At 38.6% G+C, this 21,519-nt stretch overlaps 1 protein-coding gene across 14 annotated transcripts in view; it reads right to left on the reverse strand.

Moving 5' to 3' along the window:
- PARD3 (par-3 family cell polarity regulator) overlaps positions 1–21,519 on the reverse strand; it is a 650,009-nt gene that overhangs the window by 205,013 nt on the left and 423,477 nt on the right. For all 14 annotated transcript variants that reach the window (XR_012157609.1, XM_073334436.1, XM_073334432.1 and 11 more), the window contains 2 exons: positions 9,138–9,326; positions 8,514–8,684 (listed from right to left, as the gene is read on the reverse strand). Coding sequence is in view for 13 of the 14 variants with exons in the window: in XM_073334436.1 (XP_073190537.1) it covers positions 8,514–8,684; positions 9,138–9,326 (360 nt within the window). In the remaining variant the exon portion in view is untranslated. The remainder of the gene's footprint in view (positions 1–8,513; positions 8,685–9,137; positions 9,327–21,519) is intronic.

Genomic DNA, 21,519 nt, shown 5'->3' on the forward strand with positions numbered 1-21,519 from the left:
CTTTGTATTCTGTGTTGTAATTGAAATCAATATATTTAATAATGTAGAAAAACATCCAAAAATATTTAATAAATTTCCATTGGCATTCTACTGTTTAACAGCGTGATTTAAACCACGATTAATGTTTTAATCATGAGAATTAACTGCTATTAATGCTTTCTACACTGCCCTATACTGAATGCTTCCCAGAAGATTTGGGGCATACTGCAATGCCTTGGAAGTCACCAAGCACTGAGAGTACTCAGCACTTCTCAGGAATAGTCTCTAAAGGAAGAAGAACAGTTTGTACTTTCACAACTTAAAATAATAAGCAACATTTTTAAATAGCTCCCCATTATGATTCATACTATTCAAATTTCTAGCATGACAAAGCAATTTATGCTATTAAAGTCTTTAAATAAAATCTGCTTCAAGAGCTACAAAGCATTCAACTACAATCTTCACAAGAGAGGCTTTGAAGTCAACCCAATGGGCTAACATCATATGACATTTGGTGACTGGCTCCATGCCAGGAACACAGAGTGGGTGGGCATTTGAGAAATTCATTGCATTCCGAAGATGATGACCACAAAGACCAAAGTCAGAGGTCATACGTCTGTAAAATTATTATTTCTGTTCTAAGCTATCATCTGTTTAATATAAATGAGATATTTAATGAAGTTCCAAATTGTGGACTTATCTTTCCCAGTTTGATAAGCACTGGGGAGATCCTGCATTGAAGGGTCAACACAATTGCAATTGGAGGCACGTCAAGCTGCAGGAGAATAATAAACTTGCAGTGCAAGTGAATTAGACTCACTAAGGTTTAAATTGTGAAATGAGGATTTGTTTTATTAGGTTTTTTTAAATTGCAGATTACAAGTGGCAGCTTTACTAAAAAGTAAATTAAACAATATTCTAAGCCTCTGATGCAAAGAAATCAAAGGCAAATTTGGGAAGAATAAAAATGTTAAAATTTGAAATGCTGTAAAAAAATACATAGAGTGTTCAGGAATTTAACTTCCATGCCAATTATATTCAAAGATGAACTAATCTTTATTTCACTTTGTTTAAAGAAAGTGTGAAAATGAGTCTAAATAGATTAGTAAACTTATGCAATCAAATGATTTATTTTCCCAGAAAGATAGCCCTGTATCCCTGAGTTCAAGTAACAAATGTCTAGCTTTTTACTCAACTGTATAATGTAACCATTTTCCATGTGACAACGAAGCTCTAAAGACAACTATCAAACTCCCCTGAGAGACAATCCCAACAGATTTTTAGAAAGATACACGAAGAAAGTTTAGAACCATAGAGAAATTCATAGAAATTCACACCAGGTAGGCTGATAAGCTGCAGTTTGCATAAAGAATAAACAACAAGATCATTGTGTTTAGATGGTTGTGCTTTGTAACAGGAACCATGTATTTTACTATTTTCATGGGAAAGAGTTTTTTCAGTTTCTAATTAGAATCTCAAATGAGAGATCTAAATAAAGACATCAACAGTCAGCTACACAAATATTTAACAAAAGATACAATGCCTTTTCTACAGTAACAAAAACTGGATGGGAGGTACACAAAGGGCTTTTCAATAAATCTTTTGTCTACCCTTGTTTCAGGAAAGTTTGTGTAAAAAAAATATGTCAAAGTTGGAGTAAATGCTGCTAGCAAGACAAAGCAATGGACAGTAAAAGCAACAGTACAGTAAAAATGAAGAGCTGTTTTTCCTGATAGGTGGCTTCATTCCCTCCTAAACTGGTTTCGTTGCTATCTTGGCATTATTTAACTTGATTAACAGATAAAGGGCAGCTAATGTAAACAAAATCTTACAAACTTCCCATTTTCAATAAAGGCATGACTATGAAGGCTAGCGTCTCACAAAAATGCTACTGGCTCCCATCATTTTGCCTCAATGATTACTGGTAGCAGCAGCATCGCTCGATGGTTCCACCGTTGTGCACTAGTACTAAACTACAATGGGCTGCATTAACCAAACCATCTCAGAATCACAAGCAAAATGTTCCACGCTGCAGGTTGTCTTCATCTTAAGGGAGTCAGGTTTTGGTTGTTTTTTTTAAACTAAGAATGAGGATCTCCATCATGGCCCTTTATCACTCAGATGAGAACCAGCTGGTTGCTAAAAACTATGTGCACTATCTGCTCCTTATCTGGACGATAAACGGACAACTAACTTGGTCCCTGTCAATATCTTCCCATGTGAAGTTATGACCGTAAGTATGTGAAAGGTTATCTGCCGCCAAAATATTAATCTGTATAAGGGATGAAATCAAATTTCAGATCATGCATCTTTATAAATGGAACAATCATCCAGCTCTCTCATTCCCATTCAGAACGTAATTTATCAAAACTCTGATTGACATGAAAGCATTTGTGGTTTTAGAGAAGAGGCTATAGAAATTTGTTAAATAGAGCACTGCATTCTAACTTCACGAGACTTAAATTCCTTTCTGCTGCACAAAATTATTCTCCAAGCTTTCTTCTTCCCTTCTCTTCTGCTTTTTGTAGGCTAATGTGTCCAAATTACTCAGACCTCCTTTCCCAACACAGTTCCTTTCAGGATACTACTGCCAAAATTAAATAGGTTTTTGATTGTTAACATCTAATTTAGCCTCCCAAACCAGGTACAAACTTGTAAAATGGGAAAACTTAAGCAATGGCCGGTGAGGAGGTTAATTCTGGTTTGTGTGCTATTAATTATTTTATATAGAAAGTGCTGTTGGTGTCCACAGCACTGTGCCACTGATTCAGTGTACCAAAGAAATAACACATCTCTTCCCCGACCAACTTACTTAATAAAGCCATGGCCAGTATAACATAAAACCACACACAGAATGGCGCAAGTGCATCCAGCTGGAACGTTTTGCAGAAAAAGTTGCACCATAGGTTTAGGAGGTTTCTTTGGAAGTTTCTTGGGTTTCGTTTTTTAAAAATCAGCGATGGGTTGGAGCTTGGCAGGCATGTAGTGATATTCTGTTTCAGGCATAAGAAAAATGTGGGTGAAAGAGATAAAGGGAGTAGACAGAAGAAAAGGACTGGGCAGAAAGAAGGAAATAGAAGGAGGTGTGGGATGGAATTATGAAGAGATGTGAAGATGAGGATTTGGAGTACACCATGCCCATAATTTACTTTTCAATATTTCCAGATATGTTTGGAGCTTGGATACTTGGGCAGATTTTTTACTGGCTTAACTATTTTTAAGAAATTGGCTGTTCTATTTGAGATATCTTTTCTGACACAGAATCAATAATTAGTGGCACTATCCACTCCAAGAGAGACTGGAGGTTGGAAAATGAATGTACTACATGTCTCAGTATGGCAACTAAAGTTAAATGCATTCACACATATACAAGTAGGAGGGCTAATTTGTTTGCCCTGTTTCTTCCCTCTATAATGCACCCAAATTATGTCAAAGTGATGAAGGAAAGTGAGTGGGACAGATGATCCAGTTCCCATCACTTTAGTGTTAAAATAGATGAAGACAGGGGCTTGCTATTGCTCTCTAGCTCTGAGCTGTGCTTTGTTCTGCATTCAGAAGCAGGAGGAAGAGAGATGAGCAGAGACACACAAAGGATTTAGGAGCATGGAAATCTACCAAACGTATTTTCCTTTGGCATGTTTGGAGCTGAGTCTCAAAAATTTCTCAAAAATACTTAATTGAACAAGTTAATTAGACTATGGAAACCTGTGTCTTATTGCAACGTGAGTGACCATGTACTGGTCTCCCTCCTGATAGCAGATATTCACCTAGCCCATACAATGAGTAATTCAGTGCCAGTGTGGGTATCTGTCATTGCAAGCTGTCCAGGATGGAGGGAGAGAAGGGAAATAGAGCTGGGTAAGTAATAATTCTTATTTTCTGGGCTCAATACATATGCCTAACAGCTGTGCTGATTTGGCGGGTGCTGGTGCTTGAGGGTTGTGCACGCATTATGGTGATACAGAAGCCAGCTGTCTGCCCATCCAGCACAATAATAATAATAATAAAAACCCTAATGTAAGGAGTCTGGCATTTCTTTTTACATCTTAGGCATCTCAATGATTTAACAAGAAATGACATGACAGAAGGCATCAATGTGCTAAGTGGGCAGAAAGCTGGCTGATAGATCATTAGAAACCTGCCAGCAGCTCCAGAAACCTTTATTAAATATAGCCAATACTAATTTTAAGACCAGCCTACTGCAAACTCTACCCATCTCTGCTACTGATGTTTGACACTGAGTACATCACCTAACCTTTCTGTGCCTCAGTTTTCCAGTATATGTGGGGGTCAATATAGAATACTAGTTATACCCAGGAGGGCTATTAGGCAGGTTGGGGAAGGATGCAAAACCATGCTCTGAAGTGTCCCTAGCCTCTGTTGCCAGAAGCTGGGAATGGGTGACAGGCGATGGATCACTTGATGATTACCTGTTCTGTTCATTCCCTCTGAAGCACCTGTATTGGCCACTACTGGAAGACAGCATTCTGTGCTAGATGGACCATTGGTCTACCCAGTATGGCTGTTCTTATGTTATGTGTCACAGAATACCCCAAAATTGTCAATTTGATAACATAGATTTTAGCAAAAGATGTAACTTTATTAAATGTAATTAAAATACCAACAACCAGAAAAACCCAGAATGTTTGAAATATATACTCCTCATCTCTGGGCTAGCAACATACATGTAATATCAACGGCGTGATTTCACTTGAAATGGCTGAGATAGTAAACATGGGTTTATAATGGTTTTGCAAGGTTTATAATGGAGATCTTGACAGACATTTAGCTACATGATTGTGCCCTGCCCCGTTGTAGAGCAGAGAAATTCAAACACCTGGCTTGGTTTGAAGTTTATTTAGAACAACAATCCTCTCTATGCTTATTTCAATATTTACTATATCAAAATTTACTTGAAAGCCTGGCTGGATTATACTCTATCTTCTGGTGAGTCAATGAAAACTGCTTCTAGAGATAATGCTTATTGCTTATTACTAAAGCAATAACAATATAGTAATGTTTTTTACCTTCTGGGAAGTTACACTGGTCTCTTTTGATTCTACTATGTTATATTTGACCTGTCAGTACAAATGATCCCCTCATTAGCACGTTGATGAATACAAAATGCGATGTTTATCTAGTTTTTACAGCAGTTATTGTAGCTTCATTTGCTTTATAAGCTTAGTGTGGCTCATGAACTGCTGGAGTTGTATAAAAATAATATGAATATGACAAAAGAAATATTTGAAAAAGCTTTCCAAACTGCTCTAATTAAGTAAGCTCAGAAATTAGAAATGTAAAGATGCTATTTAACTTAAATATCTAACTATCTGTCCCTTGTAGAACCATGGGACATTGGTCTATCAATCTTACTTCCATCCAATTCAATGGCCAAAATGTTATTTCATTCAGAGGAAACAGGATTAGGCCTTAGACAAATTCTGCTCTGAAAAGGGACTCTAAAATGTGCTATTCTACACTTCCACTTTATTCTCTCTATCCTTCTCTCTCCCCAGGCCCCCAACTCCAGATCAAATGACTAATTTTACAAGTAAAAATTTAACCATTAAAAACAATATTTACAAGAAATTAAAAATGGTTCAAAAAATGCAATAAGTAAGCTTCATGTACCCCAGTTGCTTAATATCAAACTGATTCTATCTTATTGCTAACAGCAGGCAGGGTTACAAGACAGAATCATGTAAGAACCCACCTTGATTTTCAACTTGCAAAATTGTTTACTGGGCTGTATTTGATGATACACAAGATGAAACATACATAATCTAGCTCCCTCCATCTTGTGTTGGCTCTGCAAGATTAACAGGAACATAAACTATTTTTTGTCACCAAAGTTGGCAGATACCACTCTAACACAGGGAATACAACCAGTCAAATAGGAAAGTGCAATTTTTACAGACACTCTTGAGAATACAAGCACACTTTCATTTTTGACCAGATTCTCCAAAAAGAAAGACAGACTGTCTTTTCTCTAATATTTTACTATGAGAAGAGGTAGAATTTTTCTTTATGACCACCTGGAAATGCAGAAGTCGACTCCTGAGGAAAATACTTTTTGAAGGACACCCTCCTTAGTATGAGTTGCATCATTCTAGGCCTTCACCATGCCATCTCTTCTGTTGTGTAGACTTGCTGGCATGTGGATGGTTTGTTTGGGACACAGCTCAGAACACTTTTCAACTAAAACTTTATCAAGGCTGCATAATGGTTAGGTGGCAGCTGGAGAGAGATTTCAGGAGGACACACTAGCCCACCAGAGAGTAATGTTCACCACTGTTGCTGACATAAGGTTTGCCACACTATAGGTTCATAAGTCTGGCAGCCAGAATCTTGCACAGTCCAAGAAATTGCCAATATCTGATGCTTCTCAGGTAGGAACATACTACCATAATTGTCAATTACTTAATGCTGTACATAAAGATGGGAGGAGGGATAGCTCAGTGGTTTGAGCATTGGCCTGCTAAACCCAGGGTTGAGAGTTCAATCCTTGAGGGGGCCATTTCGTGAAAAAATTGGGGATTGGTCCTGCTTTGAGCAGGGGGTTGGACTAGATGACCTCCTGAGGTCCCTTCCAACCCTGATATTCTATTCTATGATTCTATGATTCCCAGTCACTGTGGCCATCAGCTTGGGGTTTAAAGATTGGAGTGTTCCTAAATAAATAACAAAGGCAGTTTAGGGAGAGGATTGTGGGACCCACCTGAGAAGAGTTTTTGCTTTTCTTATTATGTTCTATTCAAGCGTGGGCACAGTGACTTTAAGCAACTGGGCCTGTATCTTTCCTACTGGGCAGGAAGGTCATTTTTTGGCCTGTGAAAGCTACGTTCCATCATATAAATACCACAGCCACCATGTTTTGCTTTTGGCAAGTGTGGTGAAAGTAAGCATTCCAGGACAAAACAGAAGCAGTCTCAAAAATCTTGCTTAAATACAGTTTACCAAGGTGCAAGCAGTGCCAATAACTGCACAACATCGAGCCAGGTAGGTCACCATGGTTCATCTCACTAGCCCACCAAGGAGTTGGGAAAGCTAAAAAACTGGTAAATGAGAGCCAAGTGGACACAACCCTCTCTCCCTCACAAGTACATTTTATTATATTTGTGTCAGGCATTAAGACGGGATTTCCAGGCTGGAAGCAGGAGAGACTCAGACTGAGTTTTGCTGTTGTTGCCATGTGACTTTTGTGTAGCAACCATGATGAATATCATATAGACCTAATCTTTTCTTAATCAGACCTCGTTCTAATGTAAGTGGGGAGACAAATCCGGCTGACTTAGACCAGGGCTGGATTTGCCTCATTATATTTCTAAAAATATTATCCAGACACATTTGCTAAGTCTCCATTAAGAATTGGCAGATTTCCTTCATATAGACCTTTTTATAAGGCCTGGGCCCTGTGTTACCCAAATTTAAAACATTTCATCCTCAGTATGTAAAAGCAGATAAAAAATTTGACAGCAGACAGAAATGGAAGACTTCCTGAAAAATCGCCGAGTGGGATTTCCCCCATCCCCAACAATTCTTCTGATTAGATAGGATAAGACCAATATACAAAGTCAGAATTCCTTCAGTGCTAATGAGATGAGAAAATTTGGATCCCTAAATATAAGAAATAATATGAACCTGTGGTGGTTTTCTCTCTAATAATCTATACTTCAGATGGCAAGAAGGCAGTTAACACTAAAATCATGCACTAATGAATGAGCCACTGGATCCAAATGCACTTAGTGTAATCAGTGTTATGTTCAAACATGGCTTTAAAATTTTAGATAGGTAGATAGATATTCTGCTACATAATATTATTTAATTTAGTGTCAAAGGTAAACTATTAGGCACCATGAAAAGAAATTAAAAATTTAAAATCAACATGTTTGATAAAACTTAAAAATATTTGAAAGTGATTTCCATCTTTATTTTTAGTTCTGGGTAAGTCCTGAATTCAAGATTCTTGTTTCCCCTGCAAAGACTGGGTATATGCTTAACTGGGGAGGTGGCACAATAATTCTGTTCTGATTGGGAATTTCAAATATGTGCTATTTTCAGTTTTATAGAAGCTTGCAGTAGAACTTGAAATTATTCTGTTTCCAATAGTGCACTAAAAAATTCACTCCATCCTAAAAGCTTCACACTTCACAAATTAAAAACAGAAAGACCATTAAATCTAAAGTATAAAAACATAAATTGCATTTGAGAAAAAATATTGCATAAACCCCCCTATACTCATATTGATAGTGTAATCCAATTACAAAATCAATGTACCTCTATGTAGTGTTTACTATTATTTATTGATAAATATGCTCAAAAAGAAATAATATACTCAAAAGAAATCAACTTCATTGTTCTGGTAATAAGTTTAATGGGTATAAAACTGAAATTGAAATAATTCCACACTACATTGTTATTGATTTTTAAGTACTATTTTCCTGGCCCCTAAGGAAGCATCAAATCTTCTATCAACAAGAATATCCAAAAGTATTTAAAGCTTTCAGACACTAAATAAAGAGTGTATTCTTTACCTCATTGCATTTACTTATTCGTCTAGCTACAATAAGCTGAATCATTCCTCGTTTGTTTCCTTCTGTAGACATGGATCTTCTTAGGGTTTCCATAGCATCTTGGTTTGTCTTGCCTAATAATGATTCTCCATTTACAGCTATTAGCTGATCATTCACTCGAAGCCTGCCATCCTGGCAAGAGAAAAGGTAGCAATCAGTCACATAAAATAATGTGTTATAAAGGAACTTTATGTCTTTAGAAAAAAAAAACCCCAAACTTTTGCTTAATCCTAATAGTTTATGGCCAAATGAACACTGGTATAATAGCTTTTAAGCAGCCATTGTAGGAAGTGTATGTTCCAATCATTTATACATTTGCACTTCAAGCCATTATCATAATCTGTTTACCCAAATAGCATACTAATAGAAATGTGCCAGTGATTGCTTTCTTCCTTCCAGAGAGCCTTTAAAGGTTGTTTAAATCCTGAGACACACAAATATGTGAATCTGAGTAGCAATCTAAAAGCTACATTTGAGAGAGAAATTAGAAAATACGAGTTCAAATGAACACAGAAATCCCATTCTCCTCCTGAAAGCTGTGACCTAAATAGTGGGAAAACAAAGACAGATGGATATTCCTCTTACCTTAGACGCTGCTCCTCCATTAATAATGGACTTGACAAAGATTCCCAAATCCGCATGGTTTTCTTTTGACCGGTTACCTTTGACACTGACACCAAGACCAGCTGATCCAGAATCATTAAGTGGAACTTCAAATGTCAGGAATTCCCTGGTGCCATCAGGTGTAAGAACAAGATCTTCCTCCTCTGATTTCTGTCAGGAAAGGATTAGCATGGCATTATTTTAAAATGTTTTTTGCTCGCAATTGTCTTCTGGCTAACAGTTAACGTTAACAGTCTAACAGTTAACGTTAAAGAAACGTTCTTTAACTGCAATATCACAATATTTCCCATTGAAGTTCCATGGAGAAATCCAAATAAATTGGCTAGTCTCTAAGGTGCCACAAGTACTTCTTTTCTTCATGTTAATAGAGCATCTGGTATCACCTCCAGATGATTCCTAGAACCAGAGAGTGGAGAAAGTGCAGCCGCGTGCGCATATGCTTAACCCATCATTGGCTAGTAAAAAGTTTAAGGGCCATATATATGGAGCACTTTCAATACTGACACAAACCATTTTACTAGCCAGAGGAAAACTGTATTAGAAGTATTTAAATTATTATACTTTCTTACTTGCAAATACATATGGTATGTACAATAATTTAATCATCTGTGGTATTTATGTATTTTAAACCACAGGAGGAAACAAACAGCAGGAAGATAGATAAATATTACTCACTTGCCCCAATTTCTACATTTGGAATTATCAGTATTAAAATAAATGTCTTGAAAAATGTTACAGCTGAAATCAGCAACAGGAAACCTTTTTGCTCTTGGGTGCCAAAAAAAACTGCACAGTCAAGGCTGGGCCCAATCACTATTTCCTTTCTTTTCTTGCTCAGCCCTGCACCACTGTTCTTACTTGCCACCCCTCTGGTCCCAGATTCCTTTGAATACATCCCATGCCTTCCTTTCTCCATTCACGAGCACAATTTTAGAAAATCCATCCCAAGGAACGACTATCCCAGCCAATGTCTCTAGACTGTGTGGCAGGCAGCTGCTCAGTGACACCCATCCACACTTCCTCTAAACTGTTCAACTGCAGGCAGCTGGCTTCCAACTTCACCGCCTGCTGAGATGAGGACAGCCCAAGCAACTACTCCAGTGGAGAGTTGGCTGCCTGCTGTTATGAGGGGCAGGGCCCCACTGAGCAGCCAGAACTGGAGCAGCATTCACATATCCGTGCAGGCAGAGAGAGGTCAGGCTGGGGAGGGGATGTTAGATCAACAAGTTTGTTTTCCCTTCTGTATACCATAATTTCCATGCAAAAATCTTCTAAAGACATCTGAGTGAAAAGAGATGCTTGAAATAACAGTAAGCACTACACATGGAAACTGGTGAGTATTGAAAAAAACCCAGTCTCTGCTGTGCCACGCCACTATACAAAAGGAGATATTAATATGTGCATCACTGATGACACAACCTCCTGTTTCAGAAAATATGTGATGTGTGTGTGGCTAGGAGCCTCTAGGTGGATCATCTAGTTCATGCACCTTCTTTGTAGTGGGATCATTTTTGTTACCCTTAATCCTCTCTGAGAGGTTGGGTATCAAGACTGCAGCCTGGTACACTGAGGCAAAGTCATAACAACATATGATTTTAACACTGACAATGCCCCTTTAATTGGTAATCACAATGCTGCAGAACATCGAAACACACAGATAGTACTAAAATGTTCCCTAGCCAACAATAATATACTAACAATTCTAAGAAAATAAAATTTGCATTGAAGTCATATTGAACATTAAGAATCTCAATTTAAAAACTATAAAAATTGCACCAAGAACATCACTCAACAGCATTAAAATGCACAAAAATGTAAAATGTGGCATTTAAAAATTTAAAATGAAAAGAAAACACAATCACTGCCTAATTGCAATAACTTCCATTTGATCTTGATACACTCCAAATTAGCAGCTTCAGTATGTCAATCAAACACCTCAACATTATTTTCATGATTAGTTGATCTGCAGGAAAAACGTATTGCTTCATATACTTTGACATGCCTGAAATAAACACACAAGAGAATCTATGTACTGTGATCTCTGAACAACATTCACCTCCCTTAAGATTTTTCACACACCATGTCCAAAACAATTAGCAACCATACAACATTCTGTTCAGACTTAGTCTGCTGAAGGAAAGGTCATCTGAAATGACTTCAACCAAATGAATGAAGCTGCTCAAGTATGTAATTTGTAATAAAAATTCGATGGGTGATAAAATATGTAGGTGAATTTTTGGCTTCAAATTCACACCTTGCATCCATTCATAGTAAGTGATATTTGAGATAAATTTTCTACTTTTTAAATATAATTTGCATATAGTATACATTTAAATTATAACCTTTCTCGACTACAGCAAACTTGTGGCAGTGTTTAGATACACTGAATGTGGAGATAAAAGGTAATAAGATAAAGAACAGATGATGTTTCTGTCCTAAACTGCCATTAATAACTCAGCCCTGATCTTCGAATGATCATAAAACTTGTAATTTTCCACAAAGGTAAAAATGGAACCACTGACACTGACAATCTGCTAAGTCCATTTTGTCATTTTAGTAACAGCATCTCCTTCTTATCACTTCCTGCTGCTATCCCTGTAGAGAAATTTCCTGCTTGGAAGTCTTCTCTTTGCAAGACCTCATCTGGGATAAGCTAAAGAATAACCAGCATGGGATGGAGAAATCAACAAACTACTCCCACCTAATGGGGGAAGCAATTTTCAATCAAGCTGGGATGAGTTTTCAAAGGGGCTTGCTGTGGTTACAAAGCAGGCGGTGTTCTCTACAGACAAGGTTCATTCTCTGAGGAAGCGAAGACATTTTTTCTCAGCCTAACCAAGTCACTGAAACTTGTCTGTTGTTACTTTGCGATAATATATAAAGAAATGAACAGAAATTAAATTTATCATGAGGCTCTCAGGCAAACTCCAGTTTGTTCTTGATTTCTTTCAAAGCATTGAATTAAAAAGCTTTGTACACCCACACAGATTGAAAGAACATACTTATATCTCTAAATTATTTATAGAATAAAAAGCAGACCATTTAAGGATTAAACTCATTTCTCATTAGTATATATACAATCCTACATACCTAGTGATGATACCCGTGTGATAAATTGTAAAACTATGTTATAAACTACATTTACCTGAAGCCCCTAAACACTTAACCTAACTTTGACCACTCTACCCACACTCTGCCCCCATTAATCCATCTGTACTTCAACTTGAAACATTCTAAACCTTAGGGCAATGCCATCAGCCTCATTTAGTATTATTAACAGTTTGTAAATCAATCACCAAAATAGCAGTTTTCTTCTTTCCTACCAAATGTGGAATTTTGGATTCAAAATTACACTGACCCAAAGCTAAGAACAGACATATTTAGTACGGGACAAGTGATAGATTTAAGGTGACACTAGGGCTAGAAATGGTTGCCTCACATCACTGGAAAGGGAAGAGTCTCAGCTTCTGTCTTTTGCTTGTAGCCTTGGAAAGTCCCAGTATAACCGGACTCGAAAATCATAGCATTTTTATGTATTGAAAGAAATTTTACTGCATTTTAACAAGATTTTTAGAATGCATTCATTTTCTTCTTCTCTCCCTCAGAGGCCTGTACAGTTGGATTCATGTACTAAGAGATCATGGCTTTACAGATAGACAGATTAAAATAAGTCTCAATAAAATTCATAAAAATTGTCTGAAATATTTCTAAAATACTTATTCTGTTATGTGTGACATATACAGGACACATGGTAGTTTGTTTTGATGTGACGTGAAGGCTTTATTGACACTTGTTTGGAATGACCTGCAAAAATCATTTATGGCTTCCAATCATGGTTTCAAATTATATTCCAATTTCATATTAAGCAAGCCCTTAAACCAAACCCCATCAAAATGTACCAACACTCACTCTCTCCTTCTCTGTGTCTTTGTATATATCTATATCCGTGTGTACATACATCTCCAAACACATAAGAGTTAACAGGAGTCAATAGTAGCTCATTTTGTCTATAGAGAACCGTTTTCCCGGAGACAAAATTTAGTATTTATGTAAGTACTGGCTAGATGTATGACGGCTAGATGTACTAGAAACCGAGCATGTAGGTGGTCTGCAGCACACCTCTGCAATTTCAGTTTTTGGCCTGTCTCAGAGAAGGAACACTGAAAGCTTCTGAGTCCTGTGGTGGATATGCATTAAAGACAAATACAAAAAGAGGAGCTCATTTAGACATGAAATTGGGCCTCCAGTGGAGAAAACATTGTCCATCGATTTAAAAGTGACACACAGAGATTCCATCTACGTTTCCCTCTGTTAAAAAATACTTTTTAAAAGAGAAAGAAAATGATTTGTAGTATGTTACGATCTTTTTTTGCATTATAGGTTTTACTGGCTTAAAGTGTCTATTTGTCTAGTTATAAATTGATGTAGAACTTATCTTGAATTTCCTCAAACCTGACAAATATAAAAAATCTTGTGCTCTCTTTCCCTCCCTAACTCTTCCTAGGTTAAGTATTTTAATTTCCCCCATATGTTAAACAAACAATAATGAATCTTATTAGCACGTATATACCAAGAGTCATCATTCATATTAGCTAAGTTAATATATCACATCTGGCAGAGACTGCAGTCTGTACAAATCAAATAGCAGCTGCTAAATATCAAAAACTATATTTGAAATGAGTGGTTTTGGTGTTTGTTTTTTTTAACATTTTATGGGAAATGTGGTCTGCTTAAATTTTAATCCCAGCAAAGAGAAATTATTTGCCTGTTGTATGCAGATTAAGTTAGGAATTTGTTTATATACTAGTACCGTGTTTTACTGAACTAGCATTGACATAATCCTGCTGTCTTACTAGTTGTGATTCATTTTAAAGCAAAGGATTTGGGTTCATAGCCATGCAAAAGAAATTTCAGTTTGATAGCAAAAACACATAGCCCATCTTCAAAGATGCTTTCAATTTAATGCTTAAAATGGATAATAAAAGTGCAAGTGAAAGAATATTTTGCAGGCATTTTTCAAAGGAACAAAAATGTTAACATGTGATTTTCATTAGTATGAAATCAAAGCATTGTGAAAGCAGAAGTCTAAGTATTTCCACGTGTTTTCTTATTTATCTGGGTATAAGAATACCACTGCTTGTCTATACTAATATTTTTCTTTTCATGATCACACGACTATTGTTCTGACCTGTGGATTTATTCACTTACAATGACTATTATAACTAGTTTAAAATCAATATTTAAATCAATTGATCAGAACTCTATAAACCAGTGGTTCTCAACCGTTCCAGACTACTGTACTCCTTTCAGGAGTCTGATTTGTCTTGCATACCCCAAGTTTCACCTCACTTGAAGACTACTTGCTTACAAAATCAGATATAAAAATACAGAACTGTCACAGCACACAATTACTGAATAATTGCTTACTTTCTCATTTTTACAATATAATTATAAAAATAAATAGACTGGAATATAAATATTGTACTTACATTGCAGTGTATAGTGTATAGCAGTATAAATAAGTCATTGTATGAAATTTTAGTTTGTATGGAATTCACTAGTGCTTTTTAGGTAGCCTTTTGTAAACCTAGACAAATATCTAGATGAGTTGATGTACCCCCTGGAAGCCTTCTGGGTATCTGTGATTGAGAATCACTGCTATACACATCCTGCTTATCAAACATTTCTAAACTCTGTGAAACAGGTGAAATCAGTGTAATAATCATCAACTACTCTGGATCACACAGGTAATGGTCAGTGGTAGCTACTACAGTGAGTACAATTAAAGCTAACATGCTCTATCTCAGATTTTGCTCTTACTCAAACTTTTCCCACACTGTGTACTACAACCCATAAGTAGTGGTAAAAATAACCCTGATACTTCACAGACTTCTACACTGTAGAACTGAAAATCTGGGCATTAATCCAATGGCATGTGGCTCAACCCAGAAAGCCCATAAAATAGCTCTCTTTTCCAAGCTATCTCCAGTTCATGAAAGAACTTCAGTGCCCAGCACACTGATCAAATAAGATCCTAATCCGGAACATGTCTCCCATAGTATGACCTGGAAGACAGCAAAAGGTGACATATCTGAGAGAAAACCTGCGAATCAAAGGAAAAAATCCTGGTTTTGCAGCAGTTTGTGGTGGGAGCACACTACAACTTCCAATGGAGGCAACATCAGTATATAAGGGCACTGAGTATGGGAGTAAGGGGACCTAGGTTCTATTCCTAGCTCTGCCATTGACCTGCCAGGTAACTTTGGCAAATCACTTCAACCTCTCAGTGCCTCTGTTGCCCTTTCTGCCCTTGGTCTGTCTCATCTGTTCAGGCTGTAAGCTCTCCAGGGCAGAGACTGTACCCTACCACGTGTGTGCAATGGTGACAAACGCAAATGAACCTAAGCTTGGTTGGAAGCCTCCAGCTATTACTGTAAAACAAATAATAAATAGTAATAGACTCCTGCCCCCTCACCTACCACACGCAAACTGATTTTTAAACCCCCATCCTCCTCCTCCTGCACCTTCACCCCCTACTCCGTCCCGTTCTGCCCACAAGAGAGAGAAATGCAGGACCCAGACATCTTCAAATTTTAGCAAACACAAACATTTAACATTTAGACAAGCAGTCCCCACTAGACAGGGTCTGTTGAGACCAGCTGGAGATTCTAGGGGACCACAGCTATCATGATAGAAATGTCATGGAGGGGAGAAACGGCTTTTGGCTTAGCAGGCCCCGACCCTTTGTTCTCTTTGGCTGACCAGGAAAAAGTTTCTTACAAACTACCTACTATTCCTTCCCTTGTTGACTTTCATGCTAGAATCCATTAAGCAATCCATGACTTGGCTATGGCCACATACCACAAACACTCTATTAAAACTACCCTAAAATTATCTTTCAGGGTGGGTTAGCTTCATCACATCGCAGTGTTGTGTAAAGCAACTTCAGAACATTTTTGATGTTGCATCATGAGGTGAGGATAGAAAATCATGAATGGTGTGGAGAAAGTAAATAAGGAAATGTTATTTTAACACAAGGGTCACCCAATAAAATTAGACAACAGGTTTAAAACAAACATAAGGTAGTACCTCTTCACACAATACACAGTTAACCTGTGGAATTCATCGCCAGGGAATGTTGTGAAGGCCAAAAGTATAAATAAGTTAAAAATGGAATTAAATAAGTTCATGGAGGATAGGTCCATCAATGGCTATTAGCCAAAATGGTCAGGGGTGCAAACCCATGCTCTGGGTGTCCCTAAACCTCTGACTGCCGGAAGCTGGTACTGGACAACAGGAGATGGATCACTAGATAATTGCCCTGTTATGTTCATCTCCTCTGATGCATTAGTATTGGCCGTTGTTGGAAAACAGGATATTGGGCTAGATGGACCATTGGTCTGACCCAGCATGGCGATTCTAATGTCCTTATGTTGAATATCTGCCTCGTGATATTGGAACAGACTTGCTTTTTCCAGAGGTCAAAGTTGTAAAGATGGTGACCTTAATTTAAATCGGAGGTGGGCAAAATATGGCCCACGGGACCATCCTGCTTGGCCCTTGATCTCCCAGCCAGGGAGGCTAGCCCCTTGGCCCGTCCCTGCTGTTCACACCTCCCCCGCAGCCACACCGCCACATGGGCAACGTGGCTGGCTCCAGCCAGGCTGAGTGGCTGCAAGTTCCTGCTGCTCTGAGCAGCATGGTAAGGGGGCGGCGGATAATGGGTAGGCAGTCCTGGGGGGCAGTCAGGGGGTTGTTGGAGGGGGCAGAGGTTCTGGGGGGTGGCAGTCAGGGGATGGGGAACAGGGGGGGTTGGATAGGACGTGAGAGTCCCGGGGGGCCTGTCAGGGGATGGGCTGTGAATAGGGGTCGGGGGCATTCAGGGGATGGGGAGCAGGGGGGGTTGGGGTCCTGGGGGGGGAAGTTTGGGGTGGGGGGTCCTGGGAGGCGGCAGTCAGGGGACAAGGAGCGGGGGGTGTTGGATGGGTGGGGAGTTCTGAGGGGAGCAGTCAGAGGGCAGGAAGTGGGAGGGGGCAGATAGGGGGTGGGGGCTAGGCTGTTTGGGAGGCACAGCCTTCCCTACCCGGCCCTCCATACAGTTTCACTCCCCGATGTGGCCCTCAGTCCAAAAAGCTTGCCCACCCCTGATTTAAATCCATATTGAGCCACCGGCTTGCTGTACAAAATAATGTTAATAAAGCTGAGGCAATATAAAAAAAATTTTCCATGACTATTCTCTTGAATAATTAAAAAAAAAAGTTTAATATCCTGTGGCCTGTGTTTATGCCCCTGTAGGCTTGCTTTCCGCCAATATTCCACCAAACAATTTCACTGGCAGGAATGGTCATGGAAACAAAGTATTTAAATTGTCTTTCTGGGTGATGTTGGCAAGCCCCTTCACCTCTCAGTGACTTTTCTGGATTGGGTGCCAAGGAAGAACTCATACTTGAAGACTTCAGAGCCCACAGTGCAGTAAGAAAATTTTACATTTTTAACATGAGTGTTCAAATTAGAAAACTAATCCTAAAATTTGCACATCCAACCAGGGAACAAAATACCATGTGACCTACATGCCAAATCAAATCTAACCAACAGATTGAATTTCGAATTTCAAGTATCTTATAATTTCAGCAAGCTGCTTATGATTGACTACTGGATAGGAATTATCCACGGAAATTATTAACTGATTCATTTCAAGAAAATTCACAAACAGAAAATGTTAAATTTGTTATATACATCATTCACTTTGGACTGCTATCTTCTTTAGTCCTCCATGTAAGTCATTCAGTAATATTCTATGTCCAATGGTAAGAGAGTCTACACACAGCAGTATCCTGCAGAAGATTACAGATTCTCTTTTTTTAAAAAAAGCTGTCAATTCCTTAGATTGCATCTTTATTAAAAATGTAATCTAAAGCCATTCAAAACTACCCTAAAAAAAGCTTTGAAGCCAGTGCAATCACCCTCACATCCCTTGCTATCAGTACCAAATTATTAGAAGACAAAAGCTGCATCTCTTCCTGTATATAACAAAAAGTTATAAAAAATAATCGGCATCTATCATTCATGATACAGATAATCAACATAAGAGAAAATAACACTGCCAACCTCATCAGCAGGCAAACCTCTCCCCGTCTGGTAATACACCCCACATGAAATGTCAGTGCTGTCCTCAGTATATGCATATAGGTTAAAACTATTCAGTATATGCATATAGGTTAAAACTATACTGCATGGGCTCAATTTTCAAACATGCCGAGCACCTATGGCTCCAGTTGAACTCAATGAGGAATATAGGTGCTCAGCACCTGTAAGAAATTCAGGCTCCTTGTGAAAGGACAGCTCTATTTCTTCCATAGGGCAAAGATTCCATGTAAACTAAAGATCTGTATGAATTACCTCTAAAAGAAGTGATGAGAACTGATACTTCTCCCCTTGGGCAAAATATCAGTGTTACTCCAGGGGGGATTCTGCGCCCCTCCAGGGGTGCAGAATTTATAACTTCTGCAGATTTCATGGCTCCTCTGCAGAAAAATTGGGGAGCAAAGAAATCTGTGGGGAACACATGCCACTTCTGCATCAGCCTGGGTGTGTCTGTTGGGAGCAGCCAGCCGCAGAGAAGATCACGACAAGGGGGAGGAGGGAGGCTGAGCGTGCATGTGTCTGTGGAGAGATGTTAAGAGGGTGGGGCTGGGCATGTGCCTGTGTGTGAACAAGTGAGAGACACTCACTCTGTCCCTCCCGCTTGCTGTTGTTGCGTCCTGGACTTGGAGGCATAGGTCTGTGTGAAGCAGGCTCTGTCCCTGAGGCAGAGCAGAAATGCAACAACTAAGCAAGCAGGCTGCTAAGGTTCCCTTTGTTAGTTAACTAAGCCTCCTTTACCTTGCCAGAGTGGTGTAAAGGAACCTTATTGTAAATGACACTAACGGAATCCTCACCTAGGAAGGTCTATGTGCTTTCTCCCTTTTTTCCCCTGTGTCAGACAGGCACAATGGGGTTAGATTACAGCTAGTGATCTATTTTACTTATCCATTTAAAAAAAATGCAGGACAATGATTAGCAAAACTGTATGACTTTCATGTGTGAAAGTCTGAGCAATTTAAAGCGAAATCTACTTTACAGAACACCAAACACCAAAATAAAAGTAATGTAATTTAAATGAAAATCCAGGATTATAACTGGAATGCAGAGTATTGGTTTTTATGATTTTTTTCTGTACAGCAGTTTAAGTAAATTACCAAAATAAGTGAAACTGGTGTTATTATATTGCATTATTTTGACAAATAAAATATGCAGATTTTGGATTTTTTTTGGCGCAGAATTTTGGATTTTTTGGCGCAGAATTCCCCCAGGAGTAATATGTAAAAGTATTCAGCTATTCCATGTTCCAGGTTTATGCAAAAGATTAAGCAGTCAAATTCAAACATACTCTGACAAATGGCCAGAGACGAATAGAAGGTCAGTGCCATGTTAAAGACATAGCAAGAGGATATCAAGGAAAGAACCATGACTGATATTTTAATGAAAATGCTTACCACTTGCAGTGCCTTTCAGAGGACGGCTCTCCAATAAATTTTCAACTATCAATCATTTCATTCCTGAACTCTTCACAACTAAAAGCAAATCATGTCTTTCTAGGTAATTGCTGGTATATTTTCCCCCATCGTTTTAGTACTTGAGTGCTTCACAAACATTGATGAATTTCTCCTTACAACACCGATCTGAGGCAAGGAATATTATCCCCTTTTTACAGGTGGGAAACTGCACACAAAAAACTCATGGAGGAAGTCTTTGTCAGAGCCAGGATACAAACCCAGATCTGACGACCAAACCAGTGCCTTAACCCCAAGACCATCCTTCTATTTTAGCTGGCCTTAGGAAACAAGGTATTAATCAAACCTCACAAGCACCCAATTTTGGAGGTAAGGTTCATTTATGTCAATTTTACAAATGTGGAATACAGAAAGACATATAAAAGCGTACAGAGAGACTGTGATTTTCCCATTGTTGCTAAGTAAACCAGTGGAAGAGTCAAGAAATGGAATCCAGGAGTTCCAATTTTCATTCTCTGACTCTGACCACTAGACCAGGGTCTTTTTCTTTCTGAGCCCCTCCTCCCCCAACATGCGATAAAAATTCCAGAGCCCATCTGTGCCACAACAACTGTTCTTCTGCATATCCAGTAGATTAAAAGCCAGAGCCGGCATTAGGGGGTAACAAGCAGGACTACTGCCCAAGGGACCCATGCCGCAGGCAGCCCTGCGAAGCTAAGTTGCTCAGGCTTCGGCTTCAGCACAGGTGATGCGGCTCAGGCTTTGTCTTTCTGCCCTGGCCCCTCTCTTGCTAATTTTGGCAGACCCGCTGAAACCTGCTTGTGACCCCCAAGGGGTTCTGGAACTCTGGTTGAGAACTGCTTCACTAGACCATGACTCTCTTTAATGTAAAATTCTCAGGTAGCTGGAAATTATTGTTTTCCTAGCAGTACACTGACATGCAGGTAACTTGCAGGTTTGAATTTGGAAAATAAACAGAGGAAAACAATTGTAAATGCAAAATAATACCCAAACACAATTAACTTTCAAAGAGAAGGGGGATGGGGAATTAATTGGCAGATGTTTTACACAGTATAATTAACAGTTTATTTCAATGCTCTATAAAAGATTAATTATGCTTCAAAACAGATATGTAATGACAAATTACTAGGTTTTTTTTACCAGGGTCAATCTCCTACATTCAAAACAATCATCCTGTGGAGCAACAGATGCAGCTCTTCCATTTTGTTTCATTATTGGCCATCAAAGTGGTGCAGCTAGTAGAATATGAAACCAAGGTTTCAAAATGTCATATAGGCAAGACCTATGGTTCGGAAGTAATTTGGCTTCTTTCTTGTTTATCAGTGAAACAGAAGGTAAGACCTTATGCTTAGCTGGGGCTTGGTTGCAGATAGAAATGAAGGTGTACTTCTTGGTGGGTGACTGATGAGCAAATTTAGATGCTGCAGGGTTAATGCCTTGGGGAAGTTCTTGATTGTTGTTATTATGGGAATAATCAGAGCCTATAATCTTGTGAAAGTGAGGGAAATCTAAAGTCATGTACTCTTCTGGACTGGCTGGCAAGGAAGGACTCATACTTAAAGAAAAATGAAGTAAAAACTCATTTTCAAATATTTGGGAGGGTCTGATTGTCTACTGCACTTCTCTACATGTACACTGGTATAACTCCAATGAAATTGAAGCCAATGAAATTTCATCAGCGTAAATCTGGAGTAATGCAGAATTGAACAATGCCCTTAGGTTTTTGCAATATTAATATCTACATATAGGTTCTATTCCTGGCTTGTGAT

This window comes from Lepidochelys kempii, chromosome 2 (genome assembly GCF_965140265.1).
Source record: "Lepidochelys kempii isolate rLepKem1 chromosome 2, rLepKem1.hap2, whole genome shotgun sequence".
NCBI lineage: Eukaryota > Metazoa > Chordata > Testudines > Cheloniidae > Lepidochelys > Lepidochelys kempii.